Source organism: Notamacropus eugenii, chromosome 1 (genome assembly GCF_028372415.1).
Source record: "Notamacropus eugenii isolate mMacEug1 chromosome 1, mMacEug1.pri_v2, whole genome shotgun sequence".
NCBI lineage: Eukaryota > Metazoa > Chordata > Mammalia > Diprotodontia > Macropodidae > Notamacropus > Notamacropus eugenii.
In genome coordinates this window covers 435863194-435885410 of record NC_092872.1, presented here as the reverse complement: position 1 = coordinate 435885410, position 22217 = coordinate 435863194, and the positions used below count along the sequence as shown (strand labels likewise).

At 41.0% G+C, this 22217-nt stretch overlaps 1 protein-coding gene across 3 annotated transcripts in view; it reads right to left on the bottom strand.

Moving 5' to 3' along the window:
* PAPPA (pappalysin 1) overlaps positions 1 to 22217 on the bottom strand; it is a 287476-nt gene that overhangs the window by 24934 nt on the left and 240325 nt on the right. For all 3 annotated transcript variants that reach the window (XR_011972082.1, XM_072631746.1, XM_072631747.1), the window contains 3 exons: positions 11138 to 11285; positions 6150 to 6259; positions 693 to 764 (listed from right to left, as the gene is read on the bottom strand). Coding sequence is in view for 2 of the 3 variants with exons in the window: in XM_072631746.1 (XP_072487847.1) it covers positions 693 to 764; positions 6150 to 6259; positions 11138 to 11285 (330 nt within the window). In the remaining variant the exon portion in view is untranslated. The remainder of the gene's footprint in view (positions 1 to 692; positions 765 to 6149; positions 6260 to 11137; positions 11286 to 22217) is intronic.

Here is a 22217-nt window from a genome sequence, read left to right as displayed (position 1 = left end):
TGTCTCCCTGTCACTTCCATTTATTGGGATTAGTTCTTCATTCTGCAGTCACACAGATTAAGTAGGTTTCCTTTGCTACATGAGAGAGCTGCAAATATTTGAAGAGGCTGGTTGCTATAGCTGTGGCTTGTCCTTTGTTCTAGAAGAAGACCATTTGAAGAGGCATGAGTCTGAGAATCACCCCTCATGAGAAGACAGGTGATGAGATCATAGCAATCAAGCTAGAAGGGCATCAGAGGCCATCTATCCTAACTTTTCTGTTTTATAAAAAGAGAAGTTAAATGACTTGTAGCTAGGTAGGAGAGGCAACTGCGTGGGCAGTGGATAGAGCCTGGACCTAGAGTCAGGAAGACCCAAATTTGAATCCTTCCTCAAATACTTAGTAGCTTTGCGACCCTAGACAAGTCACTTAACCTCTGTCTGCTTCAGTTTCCTCATCTGCAAAGAAGGGATAATAACACCTACTTCCTGTAGTTGTGAGGATAAGATGAAATATTTATAAAGCACTTTGTAGACCTTAAAGTGTCATGTGATTGGCAGTTATTTTTGCCCAAGGTTGCACAGGTAACAAGTGGTAGATCTGGAATTTAAATCTAGATGGCTTGACTCAAAGTCCCTTGCTCTTTTTAGAAAGATTTCTGTTTGGAGAACTAGAGGCAGTTGTGTGTTTGTTTTTTTCCTGTGATACCTACCTCACAGCCTTTTACACAGTGAATCATAGATGGATGAGGATACCACTTGAGTCCAGCGGTGCAGACGACTCTCTGAAGGCAAAGGGGCAGAGAGAGAGAGGGAGAGAAAGAGACAAGAGAATTCAGATGAGGCGCCCTCCTGTGTGACTGGACCATTTTCAACCCCCTGAACCTCTCTTGGAATCTCCAAGACACAGTCTCCCTCTTGGCATTTACTTGATATATTAGCCCAGACTCTTGCAATAACAAAAATCTTAAGATTAAACTAATATTTGTGGTTCACCCAATGTGTCATAATTCTATATTTCACTCACAAAAGTGAGGGCAGCCCAGGAAAGACAGAGAGAAAGAGAGGGTTTTTTTTGTTTTGTTTTTGCTTTTTTTAAAAAGAAATTATTTTTTTACCCAAAGGCTCAGACACCAAGTAATACAGAAAAAGAATCAAAAATGTTTTCCAAGAGGCCCTGTATTTTTGCCCAATAAGTTTACCTCAATGTGCTGATTGATTGGTTTGGAGTTAAGGAAAAAGTAGTAGTAGTAGTAGTAGTAGTAGTAGCAGCAGCAGCAGCAGCAGCATGTGTGCATATGTATGTGTATCCCTGCTGTAGGAGGGCATATATGTATATGTATGTATGTGTGTATGTGTATATGTATACACACACATATATATATACTCACACATTCTGTACATGTGTGTGGACAGATACATATCATCACATGTGAAGACACAGATAAATGTTGTATTGTGTATGTATGTATGTATGTAGATATGTATGTGTATTTGAGAGGCACCTGAACCCAGGCCTTCCTATTTGTGAAGCTAGCTCTCTCCACTACACCACACTGCCATCAATTACTATTATCTTGCCTTCTCAGATTATCTTCCATTTTTCTCTGTATATATCTTGTATGTATCTAGTTTTGGTCTCCCCTGTTAGAATGTAGGTTCCTTGAACTCAGGGACTATTTGTGCCCTTGTATTTCCAGAGTTTAGTGGTGCCTGGTATACGCTAAACACTTAATAAATGCCTGTGGACTGAGTGATTCAGAGTTCCCTAAATTATAAATTAAATGTGTGACAAATTTAATCCCTATCCCCTGTTTTCTGTTTATTATTATTTTTTATTTAATTTATTATTATTATTTTTATTCACCATCATAGCTCAACATAGTCCCATCTCACTACACCCCCCATACACATACTGAGTTGAACACCTCTTGAATAGCTTAGAAACAAAAAAAAAGAAAAAATAAGCAAAAACAACCAAAGCACCTACCAAGTCTGACATTATATGCAGTTTTCTATACTAAGCATGCATCATCTTAAAGGAGGTTATTAATAACAAGAAAATGCCAAACTTTTCTAAGGTGTATTAGTAGAAAGCATACTGAAATTGGAGCTTTCAAAGCTAAATTTTAATCCAGACCTTCCACTTACCATCTGTTTCACTTTAGGCAAGTCCCATAATATCTCTAGGTCCCAGATTCCTTATCAGTAAAAAGAGGGGGTTGAATTAGATGATCTCTCAGGAGCCTCCCAGTCCTAAATCTATGATCCTACAAACCACTAATCTCTGGGCCCCAGTTGTAGAATAATGAGGTTGAACTAGAGCATCTGTCAGGTTCCTCGTACCTCTAAATTCTATTTCTCAAGTTGTCATGGTAAAATTAATAACGTAAGACCTCTACTCTTTTTCTGATTCTCTACAACCCCAAGACTCCAACTCAGTCTTTCTTTCCTTTAAATCAAAAGGTGTTGGAGGAAATTGCCTACTTTCACTCATGGGACATTAATCACATTTCAGGACAAGTACTTGTAGGGGCTAGAAGGGGGCATTTGCTAATAGTTCAAGACTTCAAAAACACAGGGATTCATATCAAGTGGGGACTTGATGGCCCCTGCCCCTCCCCCTGTTTATTTGAGGGCTAATTTAATCCGTCTGCAAGAGAACTCCAGTGTGTTTTTACAGTTTCTGTCATTTGAGGTTTACCTGACGTGGGTTCAGAAAAAGGACTTTTATACTATCTACATGGGGCTGTTTATCTTTCCGACACTCTTGGATTTTCCACTATTACTCAGGCTCCATGTGCCCCACCTGTCTCACTACAGGGCCTGTCTGTGTGCAGGGGGAAAACGGGAAAAGGGACAGATGGAGAAAGGGTGGAGAGTTAAGAAGGGGAAGGCAGGGTTGTTTATCCCACAAGCAAGAGAGACCGCAGAGCAGGCCCCTCAAACGTCAGCTAGTCAGCTACGCTCTTGGTGCTGTAGACAGACATCTGGAATAGCACCAGAGGCAGCGAGAACACTTCTGTTTATTGCCCTAGGCATTAAAGGAGGAGAGAACACCTCACCCATGCTCCCCCCTCCTGCAAACTGTCCCCCAACACTTTTTATTTATTGCTTGGAAACAAACTTGGGGGAGAAACTGAACCATAGGAAGCAGATAATGCGGGGAGGTCAAGAACCAAGGAAAACTAGGTCCCAGATTGAGGCAAGGGAAATTGAGGGATATGGAAAGAAAGATAGCTGAACTGCAAGGAAGGAGACCCAGTTTCTAGTTTCCGTTCTGTCATTAATTCACCGTCTGCCTTATATCTTTTAATATGTTTACGTCTAGTCTCTCCCATTGGACTGTAGGTTTCTTGAGGACAGGGAACATGCCTTATATATCCTTCCCACATTCTCTACCACAGATAACATCATAAGTTTTCAATAAACATTTATTGAATGACTTGTTGAATAAAGAAATGAATGAATAAAGCTATTTCTAGGATATTTTCATTTCTTGAGGCAAGAAAACCCCTATGTGGCTGGTCTCACACATAAAAGATCATTGGTACAACAAACTTGTATGAAACTGAAACACAGAACACATTGCTTGGGAGTCAGGGCAGGCTTGGTGATTTCTAATCTGCTAAATCAAAGTACCAAACCACCCGGATACTGAACACTGGAGTTGCCATTAAAATATGATTATGTATGTGAAAATATGTTTAATATGAATGTATATGTAGAGCCTATATCAGATTACACACTGTTTGGGGGTGGAGGAGGCAAAGATAATTTGGAACTCAAAATCTTATGGAAGTGAGTGTTGAAAACTAGATATTAATTCATTTTAAAATATGATTATGGAATCTTAAAACTAGAAGGGATATTAGAACATGAAACATTAGAGCGTGGAATATCCAAACTACAAGGGACCTTAGAAGAAAACGTGTTAGAATATAGATTACAAGTCATTAGAGTGGGCCATGAAGTCTATTTAGTCTAGCTTCCTCATTTTACAGATGAAAAAACTGAGGCCCATGGAGGCTGTGACCAACGAATCTACAGTCCAGAGACAGGAGCTAACTTGCCTACGCTCACACAGTCATCAAGTAGAAGTAGAACCTGGGTTTTCCAAGGTTAGCCTTCCCTTCACGATATCTATCCCCATAAGCCCTTTTCTCACCTTGAGAACTCTATCAACTCAAAGCCACTGGAGAGAAATTCATTTCCTAATTTGTCATTATTCCCATATTCTGAGATTCCAGCTTCATCCTCTAGTAATGAAATAACTTGGCCCTGGGATATTCTAAGGAACGCTTTGGACTGGAAATGGCCCCAATTCTATATTCTCACAACAGGGGAGGCAAGGGCATAGTACAGACCCATATTTTCCACTGTATTCCTGGAAATCATCAATCTCCTCTCTCACGCTCCTCCCCCCACCCCCTTTTCTACCACTTTTTTTTCCTTCCTTCTGGCTAATGAGGCCCCCAGGGACCCATGCAGGTCTAAAACTCGTTACAACTCCCTGTGAACACTGGTATCAATAAAGGAGGGCAGACCCTGAGAACTGGGTGGGGGCTGGGTGGAGGGGGTGAAACTCAAGGCTTTGAAAGCCTTGGTTTTATTTTGTTCTAAAATTACAACAAATCTCTTTAATTCCTAGAGCTCCAAGAGGGGCCCATTTGGTAGAGATAAGGGCTGGGGAGGGGGAGGGCAGGATTTCCAAGGAAACTGACACAGGCCTGGCCTGGTCAGTAACATAATCAGAGTCTGGAGCGAAAGAGACACTCATGAGACTGGAAAGTTGTTGTTCCATTCTGGTGGGGCAGAGGCTACTTCAGGAAATGCTGCCTGTATATGTCCTCAGGACACAGGCACATACGTACACATGTGTGTGTCTGTGTGTACATGCAAACAAATGAAGTAAAGGGAGTGGGGCCACCCATAAACTTTCAGGTACACTGGGCGATGAGCATGGGAAGAGGGATAGGGCTCAGTGAATGAATACCATAGCTTTGGAGCACAGTAATGAGTAGCTATGTGTTTGTCTGGGAGTTCACATGTATGTTTATGTTGTATGATGACAGAAGAGAGATGACTGGACAGGGAAAGAGAAATGGTAAAGAAGGAAGTCAATTAGGTGGGGGAAAAAAATGAGACTGGGAGAGAGAGGAAAAAAGAGGAATGTTAAAAGAGGAGAAGGGGAAAAATGCCTAGGCCAGTAGATGATGTGCTGAGTAAGGCATCTGAATTAGTCACCTCAGCTTGTTTGAGAAATGGGACACCTTCTGTATCGGGTTTTCTGTCTATCCACAAGGAGAATCTGCACTGGGCAGAAAGCAGTGCCCATGCCAGAGGCTCACACCCTCACTTTATAGCCAGAAAAAAGTGAGAATGAATGAGAATGTGAAACCATAGGCCCCCATGCCCCACTCCATTTCCTTACTGCAGAGTTGGAAAGCAAAGGCCCGAATCCCATGACACTCTCCTGTAGTTCTCTAGCCCATATCCCTATAGATGCAAGCTTAGAGCTTGGAGAGAGGGATACTGGTAGATGAGCAGCCTCATCTCAGCTGTCAGGCCTGGATTGAGTTACTCAGGGTTGGGTATACTTGGGAGCTCCAAAATTGAATCCTTTAGAAGGAGAGAGGCAGAAGTCCTCTCCCCCAGCTTTTCTCTTATTCAGGGACTATATCAAATCAATAAGCATTCATTACTCTGTGCCCAGCCCAATGTTATATACTGGGAAGGATGTTATTTTATTTAACATAAAAAAACTTTTTTCCTTCTTCAGATTTATAGAGAATCAGAGAATATAAGAGCTGAATGAGACCTTAGGTTAAACCTTAGAACACAGTATGTTAGCGTTGGAGAAACTTCAGAAAACAGAATGTTTGAACACAGAACATTAGGGCTGGAAGGGAATTTAGAACATAAGAATGTTAGAATATAGGGTAGAGGATGTGAGATCTAGAAGGGACAAAAATTATTTAATCCAAACCCAAGAGCACAGACTAGACTCCAGGACTCCCAGGCCAGTACATCAAGCCCTCTCACTAGGTAGCAGCATATAATTTTTTACTTTACTCTTCTGCTCAGAGAGCTAAGCTCCAGATCTGGCCTCTGCTAATGAACCTAGGAAGCCAAGCGGTAGAGAAGGTTAGAAGCTGAGAGTCACTCACCTCCACTCGAGTTGGGTTCATCCAGTGGGGAATGTCCCGTACAGTCATGTTGGTGGGCAGGATGATGGATTCGCTATTGTGGTCCAAGCATGAAGTGGCACACTCTGCTCCTGAGCAGTCGGCCGGGCAGAAGAGGAGAGAAGAAGCAAAGAAAGGAGCAGGTTAGGGCTCTTGCCATCTCATCAGTCATCATAAGAGCACACATAGACTCCCCTTTCTTTCTGGCAGCACAATTCCTGTGGTGAGCCACAACAGGGCCCTTTACCACTCCATGGGGAGATGAACCTTATGGCTCCACCCCACAAGGGTTCTGACCACCACGCCCACAGTGTGATCAAGATGATCAAAGACACTTTTCTTGTGGGATCTCCAAGTAGCACAAATGGGCTGCTGTATGAACTGAATACCCCTAGGGGGTGAAGATAGCTGGAGGGAGGGAAAGTGGCACACTGTCTCCTACAGAGCAGAGGGAAGGAAAACTCTTGCCCTTCCCTTGAGAAAGGCCAGTATTTCCTTGTCAGTCATGGGATCACAAAATCTGAGCTGGAAGGGACTTTAAAGTAAATGAAAAATATTTATACAAGAACTTTGCAAATATGATCTCATTTTAGCTGTACAAAAACCCTGGGATATAGGTGTCATCATCATCCCCATTTTACAGATGAGGAAACTGAAGCAGACATTGAGGTTAAGTCACTTGCCCATGGTCACACAGCTAGGGAATGTCTGAGGTACGATCAAACCACAGGCTCTTCCAAACCTCACCCCTAATTTGAATTACTTCTGCAGTATCCCCAGCAAGGGGTCATGCAGACTTGGCTTGAAGACTTCTCATGGGGGGAAAACCCATCCCGAGGCAGCCCGTTATACTTTTGGACAAATCCATTTACTGAGAAGGTTTTTTTTTTCTTCTTTACATTGAATCACAATGCTTATTGATTGATTCACTGTAATCTTACTAGGGGAGCTAGGTAGCTCATCTTCCTGAGTTCAAATCTGGCCCCAGACACTTATTAGCCATGTGACCCTGGACAAGTAACTTAACCCTATTTGCCTCAATTCCCTCATCTCTATAATGAGCTGGAGAAAGAAATGGCAAACCACTCGAGCAACTTTTCCAAGAAAGCCCCAAAGGAGATCACAGAGAGTCAGACACGACTGAACAGTAACAAATCTGCCTTTTTGTAACTTCCACTAGTAAGCGGTTTTACCTGTCTGGAATCAAGCAGAACAAGCCTAATCCTTCTTCCTCAGGAAAGTCCTTCAGAAGCTTGAAGGCAGCCACTATGCCCACACTAAATGTTTTCTTCTACATGCTACTCATGTCCAGTTCCTTCTAATCATTCTCGTGTAGAATAATTTTTCAGTCGTCTCATCCCTAACATCACACCTGTATGTCCTAGAGAATGATCCTCCATGGTGGGCAAAGTATCATAGGATCAAGAACTGACAAAGCCCCTTGGGAGATTTTCTAGTCTTGTCTCTTTGTCCTTGGGATGCAATCACACCCAAGGGGGCTGACAGTTGATGTTTTTAAACACCTACCTCAATTGCTCATTCAAATGTTTGGCATTTCCCATTATCAGGAAATTAATCCCCCTCCATTTATAACCTAAATTCACTCTATGTTGATCCACTCTCTGAAGAGGGGGTGAGGGAAAGCTATTATCAGCTTCTATAAAAGATCCTATTAAATTTTTGTAGACAGGATTTGAGGTGGAAGGAGGGCAGAGAATTCTTTCCACTATGATTCTTTCCACTGGATTGTACAATGTAAGAGCTAGATGGGACCTTAAGCCAAAAAATGTAAGAATGGAAAAAGACCTCCTAAAGTTAGGCAGTTCATGGCATTCTCTTTACAGAAAAGTGATGGAGAGATTTACGCGGGGTCACACAGTTAGTGATCAGATAGGGATAGGATTAGACAGAGGCCTCATGACTGCCTGTTTTACTCTTTCTAGTAATGTTGAATAACATATATTTCTGTAAATGTAACAAAGCCCAGGTAGCCTCTACACTGTTGGCAAACTGGAAGAGGTTATAGAAAAGGATAATATCTTCTCTCCATGAGATGTTTATTTTGTAAGTGCTTCAGGTAAGAAGGCTGTCTCCGATCTGGGATGTATTGTGTGTGGGGGTGGGGGGGCCGTGTTTTGACTTTGAGAGTTAATGTGATATAGTAGAAGAAAGCACTGACTGGGAGTCAGAAATCCTTGTTTTCAGTCCAGTAGTGTGGCCTTGAGAGAGCCTCTGTGCCTCAGTTCCCTCATCTGTAAGATGAGTTGTTGTGTTCAGTTATTTTTCAACTGTGTCCAAACTTCATGGTCACATTTGGAGTTTTCTTGGCAAAGATACTGAAGGGGTTTACCATTTCCTTCTCCAGTCCATTCTACAGATGAGGAAACTGAGGCAAACAGGGTTAAGTGACTTGCCCAAGGTCACACAGCTAGAGGCCAAATTTGAACTCAGGTCTTCCTGACTCCAGGCCTGGCACTTTATCCATTGTACCACCTAGCTGACTGTAAAATGAACAGGTTTATACTAAATTGTCTCCAAAGTCTCTTTCAACTTTAACCGTTTATATATACTGAGAGTACGAACTTAAGGTCTTGCATATAACTGTACAGGGACTGAAAAAAATGGAAGGAAAGAAAACAGAGGAAGAAACAGAAGGCAGTGAGGTAGAAAAGGATAGAGGGTTAGGAACAAGGAGAACAGTGATGTCACAAGCAAAATGAGAGAAGAGACAATGGGACAGTCAAAAAAGAAGGATCTTAAGAAAATAAAAAGGAAAACATATTTCAGGCATAAACTATTCAGTGTTTGTGCCTTGTTAAGATCACAGTTCTGAGGGAAATTTTCCAAGGCAGACAGATTCCTGAGATGAGGATTAGGGGGTTGTGACTTCTGTTCTCTTGAAAGAGAGGCAGCCTCTTCGAGGTAAACAAAGGTCATTTTATCTCAAGGGTAAAAAGCATTGTCAAATTAGATGTGATACCAGCTCTGTTCCTGCAGATATATTTATATGCATTCTCTCTCCCTCCAACTCCCCTTCCCTCCCCTCCCTTTCCTCCCCTCCTCCCGTCCCAGTTAGCTATTTCTGCTTAAGGAACAGGTCTGCATTGTTTTGATATATGAGTAGTAATTGGCATCATTACAGAGTGGTGATCTCATCCAGGTTCCTGCCTCTCCTCCCCTAGAGAATGAACGGCAGCAGTTTTCTGATGACTTACGACAGTTTTGAAATTCACTGGAGTCTCAATATTACGCCGCCCCCTGGCCCCAAGGGGCCATGCTGTGGGGCCTTCTCCTGCTTGAGGATGGCTTATAATGAGGTGCCCTGGGTCCTTTAGGAAATGCCTCTCTCTTGGACTCTTGGATGGGGTCCAAGGTGACCTTAGATCAGATTCACCCTGCACCAGGCACCAAAGAGCTCTTTGGCAAATAGGTTTGAGCTGAGGGTTTCAGATCCATAAGAAGCAGGTCCAAGGCTGAGGGAAAGAGTGTCGGGCAGGAGGAGAAATGAGGCTAGTGACTGGCTTCTCTGCCTCCTGCTCCTCAGGTTTTTAGATCATAAAAATATTCCTTAGGTAGGGGAAGGGGCTGGGGAGGGAGCAGTTAAAAAAAATGAAATCTGGAACACCATGCAAATATTTTTCTTTTCTTTCCTTGAGAAAGAAAAAGACAAATGGGGCAAGAAACTATGCTATGAGGAATACCATAACAATAACTGCTCATATTTCTAGAGCATTTAAATATGTACAAAATATTTTCTTCACAACAAGCCTGTGAGGGAGACAGTGTGAGCCCTATTGTTATTGCTCAGTCACTTCAGTCATGTCCAACTCTCCATGGCCTCATGTGGATTTGCTTTGGCAAAGATACTAGAGTGGTTTGCCATTTCCTTCTCCAGCTCATTCTATAGATGAAGAAACTGAGGGAATCAGGGTTAAGTGACTTGGTCAGGGTCACCCAGATACTAAGCATCTGAGGACAGATTTGAACTCAGGAAGGTGACATCAGTCCCAGCATTGTATTCACTGTGCCACCTAGCTGCCCAGTAGGAGCATCATTCCCCCTTCTTTCTTACCCCTACCCGGACTTTTTACAGATGAAGAAACTGTGGCTTGGAGCAAGTAAGAGTCAGCTATGGAGAGTGTGAATTTATCCACTCACAAGGTTCTAGAAGAGTGGGAGATACCCTAAGTTCGAGCGTATCCATGTCCCTGAATGATGGGGTATTTACTTCATCCATATTAAAAGTACTTCCTCCTCTCCAAGTTGTTCATCGTCCTTAATTACTGACTATTCTTTCAAACAGAGACTGGACAGTCACCTCTCAGGGATGCTGAATCCTGCCCTGGGTAGGATGTTGGACTAAATCATCTCAAAGTTCCTTTTGATAATCTAAGGTTCTATATTTCCCTTCTCCAAGGTCCAAAGGTTTGGAGATTTGAGGTTGGTAAGGCACTTTTCTCACATCAGCCTTGAGAGATAGGTGATGCAAATACTATCTTCCTTTTAGAAACAAGGAAATACATTAAGAGAGGTTTAAGTGACTGGCTGAAGGTCATTATTCAGCCAATGGCTGAAGTAGGGACCAAAGTGCAGGCCTTTCAACTCTGATTCCTCTATCACTAAACTTTGATACGTTTAACAGGACTTCTTTCTTGGTCTTTAAACCCTATCAGGAAAAAAGAGTTGAAATATGAAGGCTGAGATTGTATATACTTAGGAGGAATTGCAAATACTTGAAAGACATCAAATGAGAAGCTAAGACAAAGTGATCCTTTGGATGAGGGGGCATTCAAAGGTGTGTTCTATGTTCTGCAAGTATTGGGCCCAGGCCCAGGGTATACCACCAGCACCACCATCCCTATCCCATCTCTATTTCACAGGACCAATTCCACTTGGTTAGGAAGGGGGGTAAGGGAGAGGGTTTTCATCCATGTCCACAGCACCACCACCGCCGCTCCACCACCTCATACCTATTTCATAGCCACTGGAACACTGCAATTTGAGGTTGCTGTTCAGTTGATCAGGAAGGGAACACTGGCCTTGCATCTCTTTGCAGACATGGAATGACCCGCTCCAAGTGCCATCCTTTCGGCAATGAATCACATTGCTCCCACGACCCTGAGAGATAGAAGTGCGAACAATCAATCAACAAGTTTTCATTAAGCATCTACTAAATGCCAGGTGCTGCACAAGGTTATGGGGATATGGAGGTAGGAACAAAATGGTCCCTGCCTTCATGGAGCATTTTTATAGTGCTTCCTATGAGCCAGACACTGTGCTAAACATTTTTTATAAATATCTCATTTGATAGTCACAACACTTACCTGAGTCAGCTGTTCCTGTTATTCTCATTTTATAGTTAAGGAAACTGAGGCAAACAGAGGGTAAACAACTTACCCAGGATTAGATGGAGGTCAAATCTGAACTTGGATCTCCCTGACTCTCAGCCCATCACTCTATCCACTGTGCCACCAGTTAACCAGGGGAGGGAAAGATACAAAGTTTAGATAAAACTTAACTTGTTTCTTCAAGAAGCATAGGTGCTAAGAGAAAAAAAAAATGAGGGTTCAATTATCCCCTTCATTTTCTATACAAGCTACTCTCTTTATAGAAATCCAAATAAACTTTCTGGGAGTTGTACTCTGAATTTTTTTAGCTCATCTCCCAGTACAAGTATTAGTATTATTTTTTCACAAATATAATTGTCTGCATTTGTAATAAGTTTCTCTCTGTATAATGCCCTTTATTTACATTGATCAAGCCAACAATCCAGTCAATCCCTTGGGATTTCCTAGGAAGCCAAAGTAAATTTGCTTTGTTTCACACAGGTTGAGGGTGGGGGCAAGGGAGAATTGGGTCCCTAAAAAATTAAATGGGCAACTATGGACCTCTCTACCCCCAACAACCTGCTTCTTATTCATTCAACTTCTCCAGTTTCTTAATTTGGGAAAGAATGACCTACCTTATTTACCTCCTAGGGCAGGACATGGACAACAAAAAGCTCAGGTGGTAAGTTGAAATACTTATTTAGTACCTACTGTATACAGAGCATAGTGTTAAATATGTAAAAAAAAATAAAAGTGAAGGAGACGATGGCAAGAACATGAAGGTAACAGACAGTTGAGATTTCCAAAAGATGGAGGTGTCCTCTTCCCCTTAATGAACGGGAAATTCAGCATAGCTATATGCCTAGTAATTTCCTTAGACTGTTTTAAAAGGGTGATCAAAGTTCAGTTATAGGTTTTAAATTAAACTCTGGAATAAAGCTATAACCAAGGTGAAGAAAGAAACAACCACATGCTCCAGGTTGGCATCTGATGTCAGTAGAGGTGAGCTTCTCCTCACTGGCAATCTTCATTCAGAGACGAGAAAACCACTTGACAGGTATGATATAGTAGTGATTCCTTCATATGTGGGCTGGATTAAATGGCCACTGAGGTCCCTTCCTCTGTGATACTGTGACTTGAATTAGGTTGAGAAGGATCATGTCCAGCTTGTGCCAGGGGAACTATGCTTCATCTCAAGTCTGTTCTGCTGGCTGCATGGAGCCATTTTATTGACTGAATCTTCCCAGAATGAATGTGGTGGAAAAGCAGAAACATTGGTGACATATAGGGGCCACAATAATAGCTGATATTTGTACATGGCCTTAATGTTTGCAAGGGATTTTATATAAATTATTTTATTTGAGGTGGCACAGTGGACAGAGAACTAGCCCTATAGCAATATAGGACCCAAGTTCAAATCCATCTTCAGATATATACTAATTGTGGGACCCTGATCAAGGCACTGAACCCTGATGGCCTCAGTTTCTTCATCTGCAAAATGAGCTGAAGAAGGAAATGGCAAACCACTCCAGTATCTTTGCCAAGAAAACCCCAAATGGGTCATGAAGAGTTGGACATGACTAGAACACGACCACAATCTTATTTGATTCTCAAAATTCTGTAAGATAGAGGCTATTACTGTACTCATTTTATATATGAGGAAACTGTGATTCAGAGAGTCTGGGTGATTGGTCCAAGGTTATAAAGCTAATGAATGATGATGTAGAAATTGAACCCAGGTCTTCATTCCTTCAGTTCTGATACTCTCTCTGCTATACCGTGGTACCCCATAGAGCTGCACGCTGTTTGCATGGACTATACGATCACAACGTTGATCTGTTAAGCAGAATTGTAGAACTAGCTAGTTGTATGAACATGGATGGGCAAGTCATGGCCATGTCTAGGTTTCTGTTTCCTCATCTGTAAAATGGGGAGAGTAATAATTATACTACCCATATCACAGCATTATTGTAAGGAAAGGTCTTGGTAAACTTTAAATGTCTTATTAGAGTGACTAATCACCATAAAAATAAAATTAGGGTATTGAATTTGACCTCTAAGGTTCTTTTCAGCTCCAACATTTTATGATTATGATTATATGATTATAAAACAGCTGAGAGGAAACAGGATTTGAGAAAGGGGGCCTCTTGCTCTAACTCCCACAGGCCAACAGGAGAAGGTCCAGGAAGTATGGTCACTCAGCAGTATTATTAGTCGAAATCTGTCTGGCATTGGAGCATAGGGTGGCCTTCCTGAACACACAGCTGCAGGGAACTTCATGGCGTTGAATCCCAAAGGTTCTGCGTGAACTAATGTCCGTTTATATGGGTTCATATGGGTTCTCTCCTTACAAGCTTTGTAGTTCAGACATTAGCAAACCCCAGACTCTCACTGACCCCCAGATGGGGCCAGGTCCCCAAGATTCTCCTGGTTTCTCTCAGGAACCAAAAATTGTCCCCAATTTTCCTGGAAACTTGGCTCAGATTTACCGAGTTTGGCCCACAGACCTTAAAAGGTTTGCAAACCTCAGTGTAATATGGGACAAAGCTGGCCCTGAAATCAAATTTGCAGCAGAGAGACTAAACTCTAACTTGGATTCTGTTATGGGAATTTCAAACCAGTAAAACTTAAGCGAGGACCTGAAAAGTAGATGAAGTGTATTCCTTAGGATAAGATAGACAATGGGAAGATCTGAGGAGAATTTTCTAGAGAGTGGTGATAAGTCACCAGTAGGCTACTCCTTGACAGCCATTCACACTGGGCTCAAAGAGTATGGTATTGGTTCATAAGAGCTCACATATCTATAGTACTCTACAGTCTATAAAGTGTTTTCTTCACAATGGCTCTGTGGGGAAAAGGGTATACAATTATTGTCCCCATTTTACAGAGAAGGAAACCAAGTTCATTTAAGTTGTGTGATTTATTTGAGGTAACTAGGTTCTGAAGTAGCTAGTGCTGGATTTGGAGTCAGACCATCATCAGAAATTTACTAGCTGTGTGATCTTGGGTAAGTCACCTAACGTCCATCTTTCCTCAGTTTCCTAATTCGTAAAGAAGAAATAATAATAGCACCTATCTCCTGGAGTTGTGAGAATAAAATAAGATAGCTTTGCAAACCGTAAAGTGTTATAGAAATGTTAGATATTGTTATGACTGTTGTTATTGTTGATGGTTACACAGCTAATAAGTAGTAGACAAGAGTGGAACCCAAGTTTCTTGAAACTAAATCTAGTGCTCTTTCCACCATGCCACACAAGTTTCATAAACTTTCATTTGTAAACCATGAAGGACTATATAAATGTTAGCTTTTATTATTACTATAGGATGTAGAGGACTAAGCGAAATGAGGCTTCTCTCTCTTGAAGGGGAAAACCACAGCAACCAAAGGAATCAAGAATCCTGGTTCCGCCACTGAGTTGCTGTGGTCCCATGGGGAAAGGCACTTCTCTTCTCTGCACCTCAGTTTCTTCCTCTGGAAAATGAGGCATTTGGAATAGAGGTTCCCCCCAAATTACTCAAACTCTGGTCTCAAAATGCTATGATTTAACCTCCCTTTTATAAGATTTTTTATTTATTTTGTTAAATGTTTCCCAATAACATAAAAAAATTAACATTCATTTATTAAAAACATTTTGTTCCAAATTCTCTCCCTCCTTCCTGCCTCTCCTCCCTCCTTGAGAAAGCAAGTAATTTGATATTGATTATATATGTGAAGTCATGCAAAACTTATTTCCATATTATGCTAGGATTTTCTAAGTTTCATGGCATTTTCTGGGCAGATCTAAGGGCAAGCATACTTCTTTGTGCCTTTCAACAACACAGTAACCACATGAATTCTCCTTCGCCTATATTCCCTCCCTATACCCCAGTGCCTGCTTATCTGCCTAGGGTATTATAAATACACAAGAAAGAACTTCATCAAGAATCAACTAACTGGGAAGGGGATGGTATGTGATGTGTGTGTGTGTGTGTGTGTGTGTGTGTGTGTGTGTGCACGCGCACAGGGGAATATCAGAGGCAGTTTGCAAACTATCACTTTTAAAGGTGATAATACCATTACAGTAAATCTTTTTGTGATTCCCAGAATGGGCTGGATGCATTACAGGATCCCAAATTGCCTTCCCTTCATCTTTCCGGATGGTCTATTGAAAGCTTTTCTTAGGCAAACACTTTTTCTACACTCCAGTCTGTCAGGTTCTGCCTGGTACTAAGCATCTTCTTGCTCATTATGGGTATCATGATCTCTGTTGTGGGGTGGACCACCTACAATGGAAAGAGTCCTGAGCTTTAAGGCAGAGAACCCAGTTTCAAAGCACAGTTATCTGCCACTTACTATCTCTTAACCCCTTGGGGCCTCAGTTTACTCATCTGTAAAAAGAAAGGGGCTAGAAGTCTAGATCTTGTGATCCATGGTTGATCTTTCATGATTCCTTGCTAAAGAAGCATGAGTTTCTTGTTTGTGTCTTATTACTACCATGGTCAGAGGCATATCACAGGTTTTAATCCTAAAATACTTAAAATCTTTTTTGGGGATCAGCTGTAATCAGCATCTACCCCTCCATCTCCACTCTCCCACACAGACTTTTGTCACTCTCTTGTTTTCTGAAGGTCTTAGAAATCTTTGTTTTGGGTATCATTTTCTACAGAAACCATGTGTCATCCTTGGGATATGGATGGAGGGGTGCAAGTTATCCTGCAGAGTACCATGGTTCTGATAACCATGGTTTTGAAGAATTCAGGAAATCAGCTTGTTTTGAAGTGAAAGACTGATTTCTCCATAACTTCCTGGTGACTTCTACTTTCACCCCACCCCCATACCTTGAACCACGGTTCATTACATGTGGCATATATGTCCTCTGTCTCACCACCAGCCTTATTATAACAGAAGGGAATTACGCAGGTTTCTTGGAATTTTCCTAGCCTCCTCCCTTCCCCTCTCTTTTACTCCTACTACAAGATTTCCATCTTATATTCTTTTATTCGAGAATCTCAAAGTCTTTTATGATTGTTTAATTTGAAATATGCCTTCTTGATCATAAAATCACAGATTTAGAACTGGAAGGGCTTCAGAGATTAATTTATGGATGAAGAAACTGAAAATTGATAGGTAAAGTGATTTGGCCAAGGTCACTCAGGTAGTGAGTGACCAAACTGATATCCAAACCCAGTTCGTCTCCCTCCAAAGCCAACGTTCTTTCTCCTACCCCAGGATGTCAATCCTATGGATCTCATTTAGGGTTTTTTTTCTGCTTATTTGAAGGATCATGGATTATCAGCATTGGAAAGGACTTTAGAATTTAATTTAGCAATCATTTACAATGTACATGTGTGCAAAAGGCAATACCATGTAGTGGAAGGCACAATGGCTTTGGAGTGAGAGGCCCTGGATTTGAAACCCAATTCTACAACTTACTTGTGTAACTTTGGTCAAGTCATTCCAAATCTTAGTGGCTCTAAGACTGTAAATCATCAAATTGTATTGGTTGGAGGTGTCTCACAGGGAGTTCCCAGTACTAGGAAAATCACAGGTCTCAACCCCACCACCAACAAATATACCATGTTCTTTGCTGGGTGCTAAGAGAATAACCAAAAGAAAGTAAAATAACAAAGCAGAAAAGAATAATCAAAGTGGGAGTCACCTCAGATTATCTAGTCCCACCTCTTCTTTTTACCAAGGAAGAAACAGATTAAATGATCTGCCCAGACTCCAATAGTCAAGAAGCAAGTCAGCTTCTGCTGATTTGGAATCTATGTGTTTTACCCTACCCCTCATGGTCGTCTTTCTTTCCTGAGCTCAAACTGTTGAATACAACAACTTACAACTGTGTTCTTTCTACTTTGGAACACCTGTATGCCTTTCTGCTTTCTTGAATGCCTTGTTGAAAGTGAGGTTGATGACCTTTCACAGCCCTCCCTCACTCAAATCAAAGTCAACTGCAAGTCATGTCATCATCTTGATGTCATGGTCCTCTTCGAGAATGAAGGACAAACACAAACTATTCATTGGGGAGGAAGTTGTCAAGCACCTTGACAGCAGAGATGATAAGTGAGGGAGGGTAAATTCATCTTTGGTGAAGCATCACATGCTCCTGGTGACGTACTGAAGTAAGAACAAGAAAGAGTCCAGACACTATTAGCCAGAGCATCAGAGGAAGATCTGTTTTCTAATTTTACAAGCCTCACTTCCCAGGATGTTAGAACTAGAGATTACTGAGTCTAATGCCTTCATTTTATAGATGAAGAAACTGAGGCCAAGAAAAAAGTGACCTGTTCAAAGTCACATAGCTGATTCGAGTCAGAGCCAGGAGCCCTGTGCTTTTGCCCACAGCACAATGATTGTACAGGATATACTCATGACCTTTGTGAAGCACTGTATCAGACTCAAACTTCATCAAAGGATTAGGGGGCATATGTAAAAGCATCAAAGCAAAGCCTGTTGTTTTTAGGGCCTGGGCTGAGACAAGCAGATGTAACCAGAGCCCAGATAATTTACTACATCATACAGGAACAGAGACAAAAAAAAAAAGCATGTCTAAGAGAGCCAGCATGGAAGAGTGGACAGACAGCCAACCTTGGAATCATGAAGACTTGGGTTCAAGCCCTGTTTCTGATACATACCAGCTGTGTGACCATAGGCAGGTCACTTGACCTCTCAATGTTCTAGCCAACTCTCTAATACTGTAACTTAGAGATGAACTGCTAAATCTGAATGAATAGAGGGAATTTACACACAGGGAGTTTTGTATAGTAACAAAATCACAGATATGAACTGGATCACAATCAAACCAAATCACAAAACTAATAGGGAATATGGATAGGTTGAAGCCATAAACAGTCTCAGATGGGATATACCTGTTCCCTGTAATCTCTCCTCTAATTTGATCAGACAGCAAGAAGTGAGGTTCTAAGCAACAGAAACCCCAAACCATTTATATGAGAAGCAGTGTTAGATGGAGAGTGGAAAGAACACTGGATTTGAATGGTAAAGGTCTCTGGTTCAAATCCTATCTTCGCTCTTTCATATAATTCTAGTTCTAGAGCTGGCAGGAACCTTCAAGGTATCCAGTCCAAAATCTTCATTTTAGAGAGGTCCAGAGTTGTTAAGTGATTTGCCTAAGATTACACAAGTAATCAACTATGTCAGATGTGGATTTCAACTCAGGTCCTCTGATTCCAAGGTCAGTATTCATTCCACTCTACCCTACTGCCTCTCATTTACAAGCTGTCAGATTAGACAACACACTCCTCTCTAAGTCTCAGTTTCCTCTCAGGTAAAATGATCTCTGAGGTTCATCCTATTTCTGAATCCTATAGACCTATAATAGTTATACAACAAAGAAAGAAATGGGAGGGGGAGGAAGAAGGAAAAAAGTGTTTGCTTGAGAATAAAAGCTTTCATAAAATAGTACATGTAAATTTCATCTTTAACACAAGACTGTGGTAAATGTGTGTAATAATGGTTATTTCCACTATAACCATGTATAACACGGTTACTAAGCACGGATTTTTTTTTTAGTAGTATGCAGTGAAGCACTTAAAAAAGTTAAAAACACAGCCCAATACATCCTGTGTGTTTGAAACAAGGCATATTTCCCAGTGTCCAGAATAGAAGAGCTGGCGAGATAGAGGAGATTGGGTTTTGAATGTCCCGTACTATCCACATGTACTATGTTTACAGGCAGCAAGAGGGAATCTGAGGTGAATACTAGAATTGGCTCTCAGGTTGTTGGTCTGAGGGTAGAGGAAATTCATTTTCAGTATAACCTCAGAAATGTCGATTGTATTAGAAGCTATTTGGCAAGGAATGCTTCATTCTTTGAACTGACAAGCGATACCCTGCTCTCCTGATTCCAGGTTCCTGCTCAGATTGCCAAACAGCCCTTCTGTAGTCCTCCGATAAATTTACATTTTCCTCTCTTTAAATACAAGCTGGCCATGAAAGTAACTTGGCAGCCTTCAGACAGACTGGGTTTCAGTTTGATAACATGACCACGGCCAGAATATTATTTGGCTTTGCTGCTACAGCGGCTTGTGTAACACTTACTAAAATTTTTTCTGTAAGAAGTCTAAGGAGATCATGGCATCTGTCCCTTCCTGCCTCTGTCCTTTGCCCCCTTTCTTCCTTCTTGGCATGTACACGTGCCTGTGCCCATAAATACACATATTCATTGCACTCAAGGATTCTTGAATTGTATCTACCAGCCAGTCAAGTAAAAAAAAAATCTGGATACTTGGTCCACAGAGACCATACAACCAATTTAGTCTATTTGGGAAGAGCAGGTAGGTAGCACAGTAGATAGTGTACTGACCCTGAAGTTAGGAGGCCCTGAGTTCAAATTTGATCTTGCACACATGGCACCTGTTAGCTGTGTGACCCTGGTCAAGTAACTTGACCCCAATTGCCTCACCAAAAATAATAATAATAAATTTTAAAAATTAAAAAAAGTTTATTTGGGGCTAAGCTAATGTGAATAGGTCAGACTTAGCCTTGGAAGCCTCCTTAACTTCAATAGGAACATAGAATTTTGGTAGGATACTTGCTGCTAACTTCAGTTTTGAATGGCACTGGTCCATGGACTAAATGACCCTGAATAGGTTGGGTTCCATGTTTTGCATGACTTTCTAAAAAGTCAGTCATTTTATTCTTCTATTCATAGTTGTATTTCTCTGTTTATACTGATGAGTCATATGTAGAATCACAAGTCTCTAGAATGATGAATGATCTTCTGTACTCTACCTATAGGAAGTTAGGTAAGTTTGAGCACAAAGGTAGTGTGGGAACTAAGGAGGGAACACTAAATTACAAGTCAGAGAGACTGCATTTGAGTCCTGGCTCTGCACCTTACTATGTGTATGAACTTAGGCAAATTGCCCTGACATGGCCTCAGTTAATTCATCTGCAAAATGGTGGGAGGGAGATGAGCAAAGATGACTGTTAATATCTCTTCCAGCCCCACATTTATGACATTATGGTAAGATACATTTTGGCATCTTACTCAAGTCGCTGCCTCCAAATTAAGCAGGAAATGTACTTTTTGAAACCAAGCATCAGCTTAGCGGACTAATAGGTAGCATTCTAGTCTATCATGAAGTAGACTCAAACTATTTGTGAATTATTCTTTTCTACAAAGCCAAACAATGAGACATTTTACTTTGTTACCCCTAATGTAAGTGAAATCCACAGCTGTAGGCCTTTTGGCACATCATTTCACTCTTAGGACCAATAATTGCTTCCTCTGTAAAAATGAGGGTGTTTGACCAAGATGATCTATAAAGTCTTTTTTTTATACTCTAGAACCTATGATTTCAGCTTTTTATAATTAGGAGCTGAAACACTGGGCTACTTCTTATTAGAAATATAGCCTAATAATGTTTGTGAGTTCTTAAATGTTTCATATTCCCCCGCTGATCCTGAGTCATTTTATAGTGAGGTTGCACTACTGTGTATGATACTCCTACCTTGTAGAATTACAAATTTTTCTGAGGTCTAAACTAGTGACTGGTCTTAGTTTCCTCACTGGTAAAATGGGGAATGGAGAGAATGTTGGGCTACCTGACTTCTAAGGTCATTTGCTGCTCTAAAACTTTATGATCTTCATCTTCAAGACAGGGACAATAATCCTTTATCAGGGCTACCCGAACCACAAGGATAGACTGAGGATCAAATTAAAAATCCATTTGAAAGCATTTTGAAAAATTAGAAATTCTGTAGAATCTGTCCAACCAAAGGGAAAAGGACCTATTTGTATAAAAATATTTATAGCAGCTCTTTCTGTGGTAGCAGAGAACTGCAAATTGAAGGGATGCCAGTCAACTGGGGAATGGCTGAACAAGTTGTGTATATGACTATGACAGAATACTATGCTATGAGAAATGAAGAGCAAGAGGATTTCAGAAAAACCTGGAAAGACTTAGATGAACTGATAAGATGTAAAGTGAGCAGAACCAGGAGAACATCATACATAATATCAGCAATATTGTACAATGATCAACTATGAATGACTTAGCTATTCTCAGCAATATAAGGAGCCAAGACAATCCCAAGAGACTCATGATGAAAAATGCTATCTGCCTCCAGAGAAAGAACTGATGGAGTCTGAATGAAGACTGAAGCATATTGTTTTTCACTTTATTTTGTTCATGCTTTTTGTTTTGGTTCGTTTTCTTTCACAACATGAGTAATATAGAAATGTGTTTTACATGATTACATATGCATAGCCTATATCAAATTGCTTACCGTGTTGGCAAGGAGGGGGAGTGGAGAGGAGGAGAGAAAGAGAATCTGGAATTCAAAATTTTAAAAATAGTAAAAAAAAAAAAAAGGTTTTCACATGTCATTGGGGAAAAATAAAACATTGGATAAATAATGAAAAAATAATTTATCCAATCTCTTTCTGCCAGACTATTCTCCCTAAATGATCCTTTTCATCCCAACATTTCCCACCTAAGAGACAAACAATGGCTTCCTATAGCTGACTGCAGAGGTGTTAAACGTGTGGCCCACAATCCACATGTGGCCCCCAAAGCCACATGCAGTCCACAATACTTCCTAGTGTGGTTGAAGCAGATTAAAATGTAGTTCTTATCTGATTTTAACATGTTGATGCATTAATTTTTTAAAAAAGAGAAGTGTATAAACACATGTGGTTTTCTAAGTCAATATGTGGCCCACAGGGATCTTTAGGCATAGTTTATTGGCCCCTGTTTCTATTTATTTGATACC